The 17,056-nt window shown below is 44.7% G+C and overlaps 1 protein-coding gene across 1 annotated transcript; it reads left to right on the forward strand.

The window, feature by feature from the left end:
- The first annotated feature begins 164 nt into the window (after positions 1 to 164).
- LOC139914646 (high-affinity choline transporter 1-like) lies at positions 165 to 11,717 on the forward strand. The gene is made up of 8 exons (XM_078288764.1): positions 165 to 348; positions 3,929 to 4,045; positions 4,304 to 4,459; positions 5,431 to 5,579; positions 8,972 to 9,115; positions 9,467 to 9,620; positions 10,146 to 10,363; positions 11,102 to 11,717. Exons 1-8 carry the CDS (start codon positions 165 to 167, stop codon positions 11,663 to 11,665), a joined length of 1,686 nt encoding a protein of 561 aa, XP_078144890.1. The 3' UTR covers positions 11,666 to 11,717.
- The last annotated feature ends 5,339 nt before the right edge of the window (positions 11,718 to 17,056 follow it).

Raw genomic sequence — 17,056 nt, forward strand, 5'->3', positions numbered from 1 at the left:
CTCATTTAGGCTGAGGACTGTGAGTGACAGGACAGTGAACCTGTGTATTGTGCCAGTCAGCCACACAGTCAGTCAGTCAGTCAATCAGTCAGTCGGTTCATTTAGAGCAAATCATTCAGCCAGCCGAATTGTTTTTTACTCTGCAAAACAAAAGTCGGTTCACCATGGCTCTCAACGTCCCAGGAGTGATAGCGATGGTGTTTTTCTACCTGCTGGTTCTTGGTATCGGCATCTGGGCTTCCTTTAAAACAAAAAAGGAAAAGAAGAAGAGTGAATCCAACAAACTGGAGGTAACTCTGCTGGCAAATCGAGGCATCAGCTTGGTGGTGGGAATCTTCACCATGACAGGTGAGTTCATAGAAATCAATTTTTTTGGATGCTACTGGTGTTGTGTGAAAACACAATTTCCATTTGGATGTTTTTATCACTTTTTTTTTTTTTTTTACATAGGACTATGTACCTCCATGGGTAGAGCATGGCACTAACAATACTACAGGTACAGGTTTGAATCATACTGTTACGGTGAGGTGTGGTGAGGACCCAAATGCAGGCACAGAGACAAGGGGCTGGAGCACACTTCAAAAGACAGTTTATTTACAGGACTGGTAGCTGGTAGCTGGAAGCTGGAGCGAGGGCCTGGGCAGGCAGTCGGAACCCTGGAGCTGAGGATTGGCATGCAGCTGGGCCAAGGCAGGACAGGGAAAGAGCAGAGGTGATTCAGGGGCAAGTGGCCTGGGGGCTGAACAGGGGCGGAGCAGGGAACCTCAGGCGGACGGCCTGGAGGCAGGACAGAGGCCGAGCAGACAACCTCAGGCGAACAGCCTGGAGACTGGACAGAGGCCAAACAGGAAACCTCAGGCGGACGGCCTGGAGGCAGGACAGAGGCCGAGCAGAAAACCTCAGGCGAATGGCCTGGAGACTGGACAGAGGCCAAACAGGAAACCTCAGGCGGACGGCCTGGAGGCAGGACAGCAGAAGGGCAGTGCAGGTTTGGACGATGGCCTGGATACTGGCGACGAAGATGGAGCAGCTCCGGAGATCGACCTGGGAGCTGGCGACGTAGGAGAAGCAGCTCTGGAGGACGAGCAGGAGGACGACCAGAGTGGCGGAGCAGCTCTGGAGGACGGGCAGGAGGACGACCACAGCGGCGGGGCAGCTCTGGAGGACGGGCAGGAGGACGACCAGAGCGGAGGAGCAGCTCTGGAAGACGGGCAGGAGGACAACCAGAGCGGCGGAGTCGAGTCGCCCAGGAGGATGACCTGGAGGCCGTCGACGCAGGCAGGACCGCGCAGGAGGGACCGCGCAGGAGGTCGACGACGTTGGCGGGACCGCTCAGGAGGTCGACGACGTTGGCTGGGCCGCTCAGGAGGTCGACGACGTTGGCTGGCCCGGTCAGGAGGTCGACGACGTTGGCTGGGCCGCTCAGGAGGTCGACGACGATGCTGGAGGTCAGGAAATGCAGCAAGCACCAGAAAATTCGGCTGCAGGTCGGGGCAGGTTGCGGGATCAGCTTCCAGCGTCTGGAGTTCAGGACCGGAGCCCGGCGGCGGGAGTGCAGGACCGGAGTCTGGAGACTGGAGTACAGGATCGGAAACCGGAGACTGGAGTGCAGGACTGGAGGCCGAAGACTGGAGTGCAGGACCGGAGGCCGGAGACTGGAATGCAGGACTGGAGGCCGGAGACTGGAGTGCAGGGCCGGCAACCGGCGGCTGGAGAGGCGCAGGGACAGGAGACCACCGCAGCTCAGAGACTGGGAGCTTTCGCGACGCAGGAGCAGGGGACTGCTGCAGCTCAGCAGGAACAGGAGATTGCTGCAGCTCAGCAGGGACAGGAGACCACCGCAGCTCGGGGACCGGGAGCTTCCACGGCGCAGGGACAGGAGACCACTGCAGTTCGGGGACTGGGAGCTTTCGTGGCGCAGGAACAGGAGACCACCGCAGCTCAGAGACTGGGAGCTTTCGCGACGCAGGAGCAGGGGACTGCTGCAGCTCAGCAGGAACAGGAGATTGCTGCAACTCAGCAGGGACAGGAGATTGCTGCAACTCAGCAGGGACAGTCTGGACTTCAGTAGTGGCGCTGGGAAACGGAGACTCTGTAGCGCTGGGCAGCGGAGACTCGGTGGCGCTGGGCAGCGGAGGCTCTATGGCGCTGGGCAGCGAAGACTCTGTGGCGCTGCTGAGAGAGCCAGTGGCGTCGGGAGCCATGGGGACCTCGCCTCCTTTTGGAGACTCTGCGGTTCCCCGTGAAAAAGGCAAGGCGAGTCCCTTCATAGGGTGACCGCTGGACGTCAGGGTGGCTCCACAGCTGATCCAAATTAGTCTCAGGGAATGCAGAACCAGGACAGGTAGGTAGCGGGCTAGCCGGCTCAGGACAGGCAGGTAGTGGGCTAGCCGGCTCAGGACAGGCAGGTTGCAGACTCACAAACCCGAGCCTAACCGACTGGAGTGCAGGCTGGTTGCGAGCAGTCCGGGGTGCAGGCTGGTTGCGAGCAGTCCGGGGTGCAGGCTGGTTGAGAGCAGTCAGAGGTGCAGACCGAGGTGCAGGCTGGAGGCTAGCAGACTGGAAGACAGGCTGGTGGCTAGTAGGCCCAAAGCTAGCAGACTGGGAGACAGGCTGATGGCAAGCAGACCGGAGTGCTGGCCGAGATACAGGCTGGAGTCTAGGATGCAGGTGGCTATCATGCTGGTGGTTAGCAGGCTGTGAAGCAGGCTGAAGGCTAGGAGGACCAAAACCACCAAACTGGGAGGCAGGCTGGAGGCTAGCTGGCCAGTTGCTTGCACGCCGGGAAGCAGGCCGAGTCACATGGCAAGATGCAGGCTGGAAGCTAGCTGGCCGGCTGCTAGCAGACAAGGCTGCTTGACAGGCAAAGTAAGCAAAAAGGGAAATGGTCTGTAATCCAGTTGCAGAGGGTGTGTCTGCTGGGTCCATGACTGGCCGGATCATACCGTTACGGTGAGGTGTGGTGAGGACCCAAATGCAGGCACAGAGACAAGGGGCTGGAGCACAGTTCAAAAGACAGTTTATTTACAGGACTGGTAGCTGGTAGCTGGAAGCTGGAGCGAGGGCCTGGGCAGGCAGTCGGAACCCTGGAGCTGAGGATTGGCATGCAGCTGGGCCAAGGCAGGACAGGCAAAGAGCAGAGGTGAGCCAGGCAGAGCGGGCTCCAAAGAGCGGGGAGCCGAACTGATCCGACGAGGGAAGCAGGCGAGGCAGGAAGGCTGGAGTCTGGCTGGTAGGCTGAACGGTAGCCGAGTCCATGGAAAAACAAAGTGTATGATCCGGCGGAGAGTGGATGGCAAACTGGGGATAATATACTGTGGGCTGATAGGAAGCAGGTGAGCAGACGAGCAGACCGGTGATGAGCTGATAGCAGGCAGCTGAGCTGGGAGCCAGGAGAACAGGGAAGGGAGACCACGCCCACACACAAACAAAGCATGGACAGGGAGAGAGACCGACAGGGGAGCACTAGGAACACAAGGAAGGGGAAACACAAGGAAAACACAAGGGCCAGGCAGGGACCATGACACATACTAAAAATCATGCTACTGTAAAGTGCATCGAATAAAAATATGTATTATATAAATTTCATGATCCACGAGTTATTAAATGTCTTTAAAAATCAATGGGCTTCAATAAAGGCTCTTTTTAAACCTCTGTCAAGAAGACCTTTTGGATGTGCAAATGTTTCACTTTACACTGGCAATGAGCAGTATGTTTTTTTTAAGTTTTAAGTCAAGTTATCCAAACTGGAAAGTGTTTGCAGTTTTTACAGTTTTTCAAAATTTGTATTTCATAGGATTTAGTATTCCTGTATAAAACTCACAAAACTGGCACTTAGATCGAGGAATCTCAAGAAATATACTTTGTGTATGTGTGTGTGTGTGTGTGTGTGTGTGTGTGTGTGTGTGTGTGTGTGTTTATCCCTCAGCTACGTGGATTGGAGGAGGCTTCATTATTGGAATAGCAGAGATGATTTACAACCCCTCTTCAGGCCTAATCTGGGCTATCAACTATCCTGCAGGATATGTAATCGGTTTTATTCTCGGTAAGTCTGTCAACATCAGAGCAATTATAATACAGGCCTGTCACAGAGTGTTTGGGGATTGGTTACCAGTGGATATGATGGACTCACTCAACAAAAGGAGAGATTGTAACATCATCACTCATTCCTTCCTAACCTTTCCTAATGACAAGAAAAAAAACAGTAAGTATGGTTCAACAACAATAAATGTGGTGACAAGAATAACTGTAGGCGATCTATCTTGTTAACAGAATGCAAATCTGTCTTTGTTTTATTATTAAGGTGGTCTTTTCTTTGCCGGGCCGATGAGAGACAGAAAATATATGACCATGATGGATCCTTTCCAGATCAAGTACGGAAAAGTACCAACGGCTGTTCTGTCGACGACTTCACTTCTAATTGACATTCTTTGGGTGGCTGGAACACTTATTAGTTTAGGTATGTAAGCAGTGAACACTGAAGGCCAACAAATACAGAGTGCATACATGTATGCTGCGTGCGTAACGGGTCTCATCCTGAGACTACAGCAAAGGAGCAACATCTCCTGCATGTATTCCCACACACACGCACACACACACACAAACAAGCAAGGGTCATGTAACACAAGGTTCTTCATTTTTCCCACGGCGCAGCCGAGGGCATCGGGAGCCAAATTCAGGACAGGCAGTCAGTCATACGCCTGTCGCTTCGTGAGATGGCCTCTAGAGGGCGTCTTTGACTAAGAGTTGGCCTCTCGCCTATGGGCTAAATGCCACATTCAGTCCCACACACTGATAAATGCCACAGAGCCCCAGTCTCTGCCGATTTACAGACATCCACGTCTTCTGTCCTGCAAACGGTAGGTAACGTTATTGTGGTATTGAAGTGACGTTAGTGGAATACTTAGCGGAATAGGTAATTTAACCGATAACCGTGTCGTGCTAGCTGACCATTGCTCCCACACACTGAGCTACACTCTCCGCCATTCATTTACAGACATCCACGTCTTCTACTGTCTGACAAACTTTAACAGCAGGTAACGTTATTACCTGAGGTATTTAAGTTACGTTAGCCGCGGCGACACTGATCCGTTGTGTTTGTCCGTCTCATCCGTTCATTTCAATTCATTTTCAATAAGAGCTGAAACGGACAGAAAGTTCAGCCCAGTTGAACTTTTCCTTTTCTTTCCTTCAATGCATAACCTTGAAGGAATTAGATAGGTATATGTGAAAAATAAACGTGTGTACGTACATAGGTGTGTGTACCGGCTCAGTCCTCTTTAAGTCACCTTCTTCTGAACTACCTCACTCTATGGGAGAGCAAGGCTCCGCTCCCACAGACTTGATAAAATCCTACAGATTGTGTCACACTCCTAACCGTGATTCTATTAACACTGATGCATGTGTGTGTGTGCATGTGTGTGTGTGTAGGTGCAACCATGAGTGTGATTCTGGATTTGTCCTACACTGTAAGCATCTGGATCTCTGCTGCAGTGGCCATTACCTACACACTGCTGGGAGGTCTCTACTCTGTGGCCTACACAGACATCATACAGCTCATTCTCATCTTCCTCAGCTTGGTGAGTTTGCTTAAATCCTGGTGTCAGGTTTCATAGTGTTGTAGTAAGGATGGCCGTGCAGTGGTTAAGTGAGGTCATCCTGCAACCGCACGGCCCAAGGTTTGATTCCCCATCCCCCATTGAGCAAGATACTTCACCCCTACTTAGTCCAGGAACACCACAGTTGGTTGAAAAAGTGCAAAAATCAGAGGTGCTGGAAGTAAAAGTGCAAATCCCTACTAACACAGAGGGGCGAATTCACAAAGAATGGATTGCGGCCGCTAATAGCACCATGAATTGTGTATCATTTGCAACCGCTATTTGCTCCATCTCAAGGACCGATTCACAAAAGATATTGCGCTAATGATATGCCAGCGCAAACACGCCCATAACCTGTTGCAACTGAGTGCAATTTGCCCCTGTTTTGCGTCTGATTGCAATTATCAATGTGGCAAAGTATAAATGTTGCCTTAGAGAAAAATTATTTTTTTAGACCGCGAGCTGCAAGTCCTGACGGACGAGGTGCAGAGGCATTCCTCAAAACTTCAGGCAAGAAATTTAACCGGGACTGCGAGAAACCATATTTGGGATTTAATATCCCAGTCTGTCAGTGCTGTTGGTGTTTCCAAACGCACACCTTCAGACTGCAAAAGAAGATGGCATGATTTGAAGCGGAGAACAAAGGAGAATGTAGGGGAGCTTTATTCATTTATTTTTCATGACACAATTGCATCCTGTCACTGCATCCTTTGTTTGTCATTGCATCTCACTGCATCCCAAAATAAACTAGAAGGGCACTCTGAGAGTGCAGACCTCCGCCAAGGCCAATCCAGTCTTCTATGATATGCAAATGTGCAAGCGCAACCAATATACGGATCCACTCCAAAATTGAATGGGTTCTTCCTTGGCCCATGCTACACCCTTCCACCAAGTTTCATGAAAATCGGGCCAGTAGTTTTTCCGTAATCCTGCAAACAGACAGACACACAAACAAACGCACCGAAAACATAACCTCTTTGGCGGTAAATGAGTTTGAGCGGAGCTGTCCATGGTGCTGAATCTTTAGGCCAAAATAAGGCCCACTATGCTGACTAGTGAGATAAGTGAAAATATTTTCAGAGTGAGAAATTGAGTTGTATTGATTGTTTGGTTGTACTGATTTATTTGCTTTTGTTTGTGAAGCAATCTGTGTTAAAGTTCTATAGTAATAATAATAATAATGTCAAAATATTATTTACAGACTGTATTTACAGACAATTTTATTTTTTAGGTCACACAAAGGTGGAATTGTTGCAGAGACATTTGCAAGGTCAATCCAATTCAATTCTCAGTTAAATCAACAAGTGATAAAGTCTGGGCGTGACACCCCTTATAAATGCGCTTCAGTTACCACCAACTCTCTGAAGACGCTAATAATTTCACTCTAACTGCGTGTGGCAATTAGCGCCGAGCTTTGTGAATTGGACTGTTTTTGCAATGAGGCTCATTTGCATAGAAAGGGGGCAATTTTGCGCCAAATGTATGCATATTACCTAATTTAAATACGTGCAAGTAGCACAGGAGCACCGAGACGCTATTTGCGTGGCAGCGCAGTTAGCGGGGCATTTCACCCTTTGCGTGTGCTTTGTGAATTACACGGTTTCTTTTTGTCTTATTTGCACAGGTTTAGCGTCAGCAAAAGCCGCGCAATCCTTTTGTGAAGAGTCGTTGCTGGAACGTTGCCGCAACGTCACATGTAACGTTGTAGCAACCTACTGAGTGAAATTCCAGAGTGTCGACTATAACTTCACCACCTTCGGAGGTGGCTTGAGACGCAATGTATCCTCAAGTCTGCCAAGTGTAAATGCATCGGTCTTGTCAAGCCGCATATGTCAACCATCAATTCCTCCCAAACGGAAAAACGTCTCTCAACAATGCCCTCAATGAATACTGATGCATGTAAATGTGCTTGTCATTCTATTCTCTGTGTGAGAAAATGGCAAAGACGGAAAAGAGAAATTTCCCCGGTGGCCTCAGTTCGGGCATCACCAACGAAATAAAGTTTGAGTGGCAACATGTCACAGCAGCAGTTAATGCCGCCAGCTCCAAGAACCGGACCATTTATAAAACTAAAAATAAAAATATATATGAAGATATAAAGGTTGACCCCAAGAAGCTCATTGCGGTGGTGGAGAGCTGGCTGTAGAGGACGGCTGTGCGCCCGGCACCGGCATCTCCAGTGCACCCGGCCATGCGCCACAAAACCATAACGCATCATTAATTTGTAACCTCATGGCATTAAGTCCAATTGCTTAACACCTTGAATTTGTCGCAATTATTTGGAACAAATTGGGGCTCTGCTAAAAGACTGTAATGCACTTACTTCACTTACTTCTTTCTGGACAAATGATAGGCAACAAAGACACTATTTAGTTGTAGACGTTCTTCTGACAGAATATTATTATTAGAGGGATTTCTAATTTGCTGTAGAGTAGGCCTGGAAATGAACTGAGTGTAAAGGCCATTTTTACTTTATTTCACTACTTTGTCATCGAAGTTGCCATTCCCCACTGTCTCCAAAATGTGCGCAGCATGGGTCAGTTTCTGTAGCGGTACGCACATTCTCACTATAAGTGTTTTTTTTAATAATCTGTGTGAAGTCGCGCCTGCCGTCTAACTTGAAGAATACGCAGAAATGCATACAAAAACAAAATTTCTGTGGCGCCTGCCATCTCCACATTTGCATACAGCGCGGGAAAGCAGGGAGAGATGCAATCAGAGTTCTATCTGGCTAACGGAGACGCATTGATGTGGCCAAGCGTAAATGGAATGTGGATAAATCATATCTGGATACTATCCGGATAAGGGACGCATGAAATGACAAGTGTAAATGGGGCCTTTTACTGTTTTTTACTGATCTGGCAACTGCATGGAGGAGATGAGAAAGAGTCCTCACCACCTCAAATCACTAACATTAATTCTCTACTCTTCTCGAGTAAAGTCCAGATACTTGAAAATCTTACTTAAGTACAGTAATGAAGTATTGGTAAAAATATATCACAAGACAACTGCTCACACAGGCAGACTTTGATAAGATACAGGTAGGCAACAACCCTCCTTAACATTAGGTCCAGAAACATATATTAGTTGCTGGTCTAGTTTCTGATCTAACCACAACCAATACAATACAACCACAGTGACGAATACTTGATTCAGTTCTTTCATCTACATTTCTGTTACATTTACATTTCTGGTTTTTATTGAGACTTCATGTAGTATTCACTGACATCCTGATGTCAGTGCTTGAGTATCAGTAGCATTATATCTTTCAAACAGGCAGCACAGGCAGAGAGAAACTTGGATCTGCTTGAAGAATTTTATTCAGATATTTGAAACTTTGGTTGGCGAGTCAGATGTTTCTTGTCTCTTTGCAGTGGCTGTGTGTCCCATTTACTTTGATGAATCCTGTCTCCTTGGACATCACCCAGACGGCCCTAAACAACACCCTCCAGGCCCCCTGGATCGGTACACTGGAGGCAGAGAAAGCCGGGATTTGGGCTGACAATCTCCTCATTTTGGTAAGATGAAATATCAAGGAAATATCAAAGTTCCAGTTAGGACTATATACAGTCCATAAATAACTGATCCTTGATTGTGGCTCAACACTAATGTTGAGCCTCATCCAAGTTCCGATTTATGTGAAGTTGGTTAGGTACAGGATGGGAAATTTCCTGCACTCCTCAAACCTTGTTTTTCTTTAGAGAATTCTCATGAAAATATCTAGTTCAAGTTCAAGTTTGTTTAATTCTGTAGCCCTTTATCACATGCATCTCTCAAAGAACTTGACAGAGAATGAGCCTAAATAGTTTGTCTTTGACTTTGTCACTTCACTTGACTTCAAATGACTTTGACATTTCTTTGATTTGAAGAGTTTGGGTAATCTTGGCTATTCGACGTTTCACCAGAGGACGTTGTCTGCCTCTTCGTCAGCCACCGCCAAGATCAGCTGCTTCGTTGCTTCCGCCTTTGTCGTTGTATTCGCAATTCCTCCTATTCTGATTGGGGCAATGGCTGCATCCACAGGTATAAATTATTTATACACAATAGGATGTTAAAGCTTTGAACAATTTAACATGGAAATATATATTCTGCCCAGCAAAAGTTTGGGGAGACCTAGCTTTTGAAAATGTTTAATAAATCAGCATGTTTTCTTTGTCAGTTTGCAGTACCTTAACCCCATTAAAGGCTAACTAGATTTAGTTTGAGAAAAGAAAATCATACATGCAAATATTTGTGACGATAACACTAAAACAATTAAACTATACGTTCATAAAAAAAAAACCTCTTTAGCAGCTAAACTGCTGCTCACAATTTCTTCATGCTGACAGTCAGAGACGCTCTGCCATGAAAAACCTTCCTGCCCTGAAGGAGGTCTAGCACCGAAAGCTCAATAATAAATTATGTGTTTCTGCATAGCAGTGTTGCAGGACGTCTCATTGCCTTATCTACAGTTTTTCTATTCTATTGCATCAAATTGGTAAGGTGTGCAGATTCCCTTTTTGCCAGTTCATGTCTCAAAATGTTTGTATCTATCTGTCCATGCCTCAGACTGGAACCTGACTTCCTATGGTTCTCCATCTCCATTTGAGCGTGGGGAGGCGACTCTAGTCCTGCCCATCGTCCTGCAGCACCTCACCCCATCCTACATCTCCGTCATCGGTATCGGAGCCGTGGCCGCCGCTGTGATGTCATCGACTGACTCCGCCCTGCTGTCTGCAGCCTCCATCTTCACCTCCAACATCTACAAGAACATCCTGAGGACCCAGGTGAGAAAAATCATACTACATCACGTCATATAACATACTACATCACATACATGTCATATACCATACTACATCATATACATGTCATATACCATACTACATCACATACATGTCATATAACATACTACATCATATACATGTCATATACCATTCTACATCACATACATGTCATATACCATACTACATCATATACATGTCATATACCATTCTACATCATATACATGTCATATACCATTCTACATCATATACATGTCATATACCATTCTACATCACATACATGTCATATAGCATACTACATCACATACATGTCATATACCATTCTACATCATATACATGTCATATACTATTCTACATCATATACATGTCATATACCATACTACATCACATACATGTCATATACCATACTACATCACATACATGTCATATAGCATACTACATCATATACATGTCATATACCATTCTACATCATATACATGTCATATACTATTCTACATCATATACATGTCATATACCATACTACATCACATACATGTCATATACCATACTACATCACATACATGTCATATAACATACTACATCACATACATGTCATATAACATACTACATCATATACATGTCATATAACATACTACATCAAACACACTCAGCCTCACATTCACACCTATGGGAAATTTAGAGTCTCCAGTTCACCTGACCTGCATGTCTTTGGACTTTTCTTCCTTACATTTCTTCTCCCTTCAGGCCTCAGAGAGAGAGCTCCAGTGGGTGATCCGTGTCACTGTGGTAGTTGTGGGTCTGACCGGTACATCGCTCACCAGCCTCCACAATAGCGTTGTGGTGTTTTGGATTCTCGGCATGCTGCTAACCTACATCTCAACCTTCCCTCAACTGGTCTGCGTCCTCTTCTTCAACATCTCCAACGGTTACGGGGCCATTATGGGCTTTCTGGTGGGGCTGTTGTTAAGACTGTTGTCTGGAGAGCCGATGATAGGGCTACCACCTGTCCTCCACTTCCCAGGATGCACTCTTGAGGACGGTGTTTACGTCCAACGCGCTCCAGTCAATACCATCTGCATGCTGTCTTCCTTAGCGGCCATCTTGTTGTTCTCCTACCTGGCTTCTCTGCTCTTCAACAAAGGCCTGGTTCCTGAGAAGTGGGATGTGTTGAAGATGAAAGCCCAGCGGTTGCCAAAACGACAGGTCACACCAACAGGTGGCGCCAAAGGAGACAACGATGAGAATGATGATGAGAAAAATGATGCTCACCTAGATGCCTCTGCACCGATGATGAGCACTAGCTGTTAAAAACAAAAGGCTCATACCTACATGTTAGTGAACCTGCAGAAACAGTTTTTGACCCAGGGCCATGACAAAATTTTAAAAATTTAAAAAAAAATAAAAAAATAAATAAATATTCCATTGGCTCAAGCTGTGTGCTTACATGTCTGGTAACCAAACAGAGAGAAAGTTGCTGTATATGAAAGAAAACCAACGTTAGACTGTCATTATGCACTAAAAGTTAAGACAGTGTACTGTGATTGGTTGAACCTAACTTGATAGGCCCTGATTGGTTGTGTGCCAAGTTCAATGCCAGGTGAATTGCAATGCTTATTTCTAAAACTTTATCAATTTAAACTGATAATTTAATGTAATATCTGTATTTATTTAGAGATGTAATATCTCTATAAAACAGAGGAAGCAATTTGGAAAAGTGTTTTGTCAACCAAAGACTTAAGTTAATTAATGTGGGAAGAAACTGCCAAAATAAGTGTAGTTGTAAAATAAAATGCATGAAGTTGTTACAAATTTCTAACATAAACACAAATGTATATCCGTCAAGTTGAAAAGCAAAGTACGAGTGTATGGGATATAATGGAGTTTGGTAACTCGTTCCACCACCGAGGAACCACAGAAGAAGAGTTTGGATAGAGACTTAGGGCCTTGTTGTGGTGGCAGCACCAGACTAATGCATAGAGCTCTGAGGAACAATACATACACAGATTCTGCTGGTGAACTACCTTGAATTTTTTTGTAGTGCTGGGGAGAAAATAAACCAAACATCAATAAAGTTAGACTTTTTTTGTATTTTTAGATAGGCAGGAAGAAGTTGAGACCAAGACAACCCTGAGTCAAAACAGCTAAGACAAGTCGTAGATGTCAAAAAACGTATGGATCAATAAAGCATCCATATGTGAACACATGAAACTGTATGACTGTGAAGTAGGGCTTTGCTGAAAAGCAGCATGCATGCTCAGCAAAATTCCCTGGATAATGATATGATAACACAGGGAAAAGCCCTCTCTGTTGGCCAAACACAAGAGGTAGGTTGTTATGTTTATAACTATTATTGTTATTATCAATATTCCTCCAGTATATTAATTTATAAATGGACAGAACAGATCTTTTCCAGTTTAGTGATTGATTTTGCGAGCAAGCAAACACAGAACAAGTTACTTTTGTCTCACACATTTATTTCGACCGTTACTATATCTACTACAACTAAACAGCAATACAGGGAACAAACACAAGGAAACCAGGTACAACAATCACACTGCATGTATAGGGTGTAGAATGCATTTGTGTATTTAGCCATTTATATTATAATATTATAATAATAATATAACTGTTGAAGTCAGGGAAATTGCGTCATTCGTTTGCACATTTCTGAACATGGAATATTTTGAAAACTTGCTACAGACAAGCTGTTTGCTCAGTGACCTTGCCTACAATTTAAAATACAACTAACAGCAGCCTAAAGGAGGTGTTAGAAATATATATATAAAAAAGAAAGCCAACCATGTGATAAGAATTATGACTATGACTACTTTGTCTCTATAAACACACATGAAACTTAATTGGGAAGAATTTCTGTTAAACTCATTAATTTGAGAGAGACTTGTACTGCCTTGTCTTTATGAACTCTGTTACATATGGTATGATATTGGTATGGTATTAGTTTTGTTCTCTATTGATTAATTGGCTAGTCAAATGACAGCATAATTTGAAAAGAAAGAGCAGATTCAATCAGCATTTGAACAGTCTCTCCTGTTTTTCCTGTCTATCTTCTCCATCTTGTCTTTCCTGTCTATATTCACTCTCTCCTTGCTTTCTACCATCTTCACTGGCTCTTCTTCCTGCTCTCAGACAGTGAAAAAGGGGGGTGGGGGGGTGGGGTGACCCTCCCTCCCTCCCTCCCTCCACCATAAATAACCATATTTTATTATATTCACACCAAAGGTAGGTAGTATTGGAGAAAATAAAAAGCAAAGGCTGACCTTTTCCAACCATAGATGTTGATTGTCAAATTATGAATTGATAAAATAAAATTATAACTGATTACTTTTTAAATATAATTGTTTAGAATATAATAGGCCTTGACCGTTCCCCTCGCGGTGCGCGTGCGTTCACCGCCAACGTAGCCAACGTGCACTCTGGGTATGACAGCCGCTGAGAATCTGAAACGCAATGAAAGATAAACGTGGACTTTGGGGCCTCATCAGGGGCGGAAATTACGGGGGGGACAGGGGGGTCCGGACCCCCCCTTCCTGGGACTAACAGAGAGTTGTCCCCCTCAATATATCATTGTAAACATAACTATATAATTTTAAATAATATAATAATATGCATTGAAAGCACTTGTGCTAATTATAGACGCAAAACAATGCGTTTTTAAGTTTCGAAAGATTGAGTCCCTCTCTCATATGCCTCACAGTGGTTTGGTCCACTGCCTACCTGCCTCCCCGAACCCCCACACACACACATTAGCCCTCGGTACGAGTGTGTGTGGAGGATCTCTGGAAGTGTGTCAGTGGTGGCAGACCTCCAGTAAGTAGCTGAGGTTAACTTAAAACAAAGGATGTGTCAGACATTTTTCTTTACTTCTACCACTCAATAGAATAAAACACATTCACAATTGTAACCAGACTACATTTTGTTGGCTCCATTACCTCGCGGTTGAATCTCGTGCGTCAGCGTGTTGGCACGAGCCGCGTCTCCTCATGCATGTGTGTGTATGGAGGCAGGAGGTCTATCCACAATTAAAATCATCATAACTCACTGAATTTTCGACCGATTTTCAAGCGGTTTGGTTTGTTACAAATGCCAGACATGTATTTATGATACAGGATACTTGGTTAAATTAAAATGCGGGTTTTCATACCAAAATACTTTATCTTTTGTAGATGGTAACAGTAATATTTCTATAATATAATATTTAAGATTAACTTACCCTACGTAATTAGGTTCTAAGTATATTATTTTTTTCTTACTGCATGTAAAATGGCTGCCACTATGTTATTTTGTTCATAATTTTGGAAATAAATGAAGACTTAATTAATAAAAAAGACATAATTACAACAAACATTATGTTAAAATATAAGTAAGTTTCTGGCAGGCTTCATAGCGTTCTGGACTTTTACACATTGACAGCAAAACATTAGAGATCTGCTTTTTCGGGAAAACTAAATCTAATTAGGCATATATTAGCTTTAGTTCAGTTAATGGGTGTTGCATCTCACCTACTACTGTAAATAACCTGCATGCTGTGTGTGTGTGTGTGGGGTGTGTGTGTGTGTGTGTGTGTGTGTGTGTGCCTATTTGTCAGCCAGTCAGTTAAAATGGCAGAGAAAAGAAAAACAGACATCCGATCATTTTTCAGTGCACCGAAACGCCAAGTAGAAAGACCCCAGTAATATCAAAGGCAATTTGATAAAATCTTCATAAGAAAGGAATGAAGTGCTTATGGAAATGTTTCATAATGGACCTCTATATACATTTAATACAACAGTACTTTTGGCGGCACCTTTGGTGTCCCCTTCAGGAATTGCTCTTGAGAAATTTTTCTGTTTATTGTCCCCCCCAACAGTGAAATGAAATATCCGCCCTTGGGCCTCATGTATAAAAGACTGTGTAGATTTCATACTGAAAGATGGCGTACTCACAAAACTTGAAAAGTACGTATGCACAGAAATTTTCAGATGTATAAAACCTCGCGCACGCCAGGTCCTGCGCACCTTTCCTTTATACGTCCCAATCAAAGTGAAATTGAGCTCACATGCACGAGCCTCTCACCCCGCCTTGTCTCCTCCCAGAATTAAATATGCAAATGACTATAAATACGCCCCTCTTGTCACCTTCTTGTCAAAAACGATGGTGAATGTGCCTGTGTTCAGTGCTCCCCTCTCCAAATATGTCCAATGTGATGCAGTGTTTTTGTAAATAAAGGTAAAATTGCACAATTGAACTGATTCAAAGATTAAAAACAAAACCATATAATGTGACATGTCTCCAGTGTTCACAGTGCTGCCGCTCCAAATATGGCAATTTGTGGCATTTTTTTCTACACTACTTTTTTTTCTTTTTTTTTGTTTTACGCACGGGTGGCCTTTCCTTTCTTACCGTTTAGTCCCGCAGTCAGCCCACAACTTCGGTGGTTTGTGTGAGCAGGTACTACACACAACTCGTTTGGACATCACACAGTTGTTCCAGGACTTATTCCGAGTGCATCTGCCCACCCGACACTGCGTTTTGTTCCCAGGAGAGCTGGATCTGTGCGCCTCGCCTCCTGTGAGCCTCGGCAACTGTACAGTCCCCGACGTGCGTTAACATCTCCATGTCACATAAACAAAGAAAACTGTCCAGTTTACTGGCGATCTTGGTTTTGGCACTGCGAGTAAGGCCTGATGTCATCTGTGGGAAATTAGTTTGACTAGGTTTTCATTGCGCTCAATAAGTCAGACCTACTTGAAGCGAGCCGGAGGAGAGAGAGACGCGCATTCACACAAACCAACGCGGCGATATAGCGCAGAGTGCCTGTATCTATTTTTTTCATTCATTTAAAACCCTCATATTTAGGAAAAGTCATGGAGGGAGGAAAAAATACCATTTTCCTCCAGTGTTGGAGGAACTAAAAATTGAAAATAACAATGCCAGATGGGTTTTGGCCTTTCTAATGTTAAACATTATCCACATAAATAACCAAACTATTAGGGTGTATCAGCGGAAATAATTCTGGTTTTTCATAGACTACTTCATAGACATATCACAGTGAATGGAGTGAAAACGTTATTTTGAAACATTTGGAGAGTTTCACTACTTTGTAGTTTGGCGTCGCCAACTGACAAAGCCAGACGCATCAAGTTCATTTTTATACATCCCGACGTGTGCGTGAAAACCAGCGTACACAACCTTTTTGAACGTGCGCCGTACACAACCTTTTTGAACGTGCGCAACTTTTATACATGAAGCCGGTGTCTTTCCTGTAGGGACTGTGAAGAATATGAACCCGGACCCGACCCAAACCCAGGTGGGTGTTGTGGCTGCCCACCGGGAGCACAGCTCCGTACTGCTGATGAGTCGGGGTGGAGATACCAAGTTTAGTGAGTCCCGTCACCATACAGCGGTAAAACACGTATTTTGAACAGAAAGAAACGTATTTAAAATAAATACAAAATACAACCATTTAAAGTTGTATGTCCCTCCCTTAAAGCCAAAATAAAAAACATCCCTCCCCAGTGCTTAAAAAATTATTTGACGTGCCTCTCCCGTTTTGCCCCCCCCCCCCCCCCCCATAAATAACGAACAGTCCCCAATGGAAAGTTACAGAGGGGTGGATACAATATTCTGTTTTCCAAACTTGTCCTTGGCTGCTAGACACTACAGTACCCAGACAGACAATGTGATTTAGATACAGCTGGC

The sequence above is a fragment of the Centroberyx gerrardi genome, chromosome 15, assembly GCF_048128805.1.
Source record: "Centroberyx gerrardi isolate f3 chromosome 15, fCenGer3.hap1.cur.20231027, whole genome shotgun sequence".
In the NCBI taxonomy this organism is placed as follows: domain Eukaryota; kingdom Metazoa; phylum Chordata; class Actinopteri; order Beryciformes; family Berycidae; genus Centroberyx; species Centroberyx gerrardi.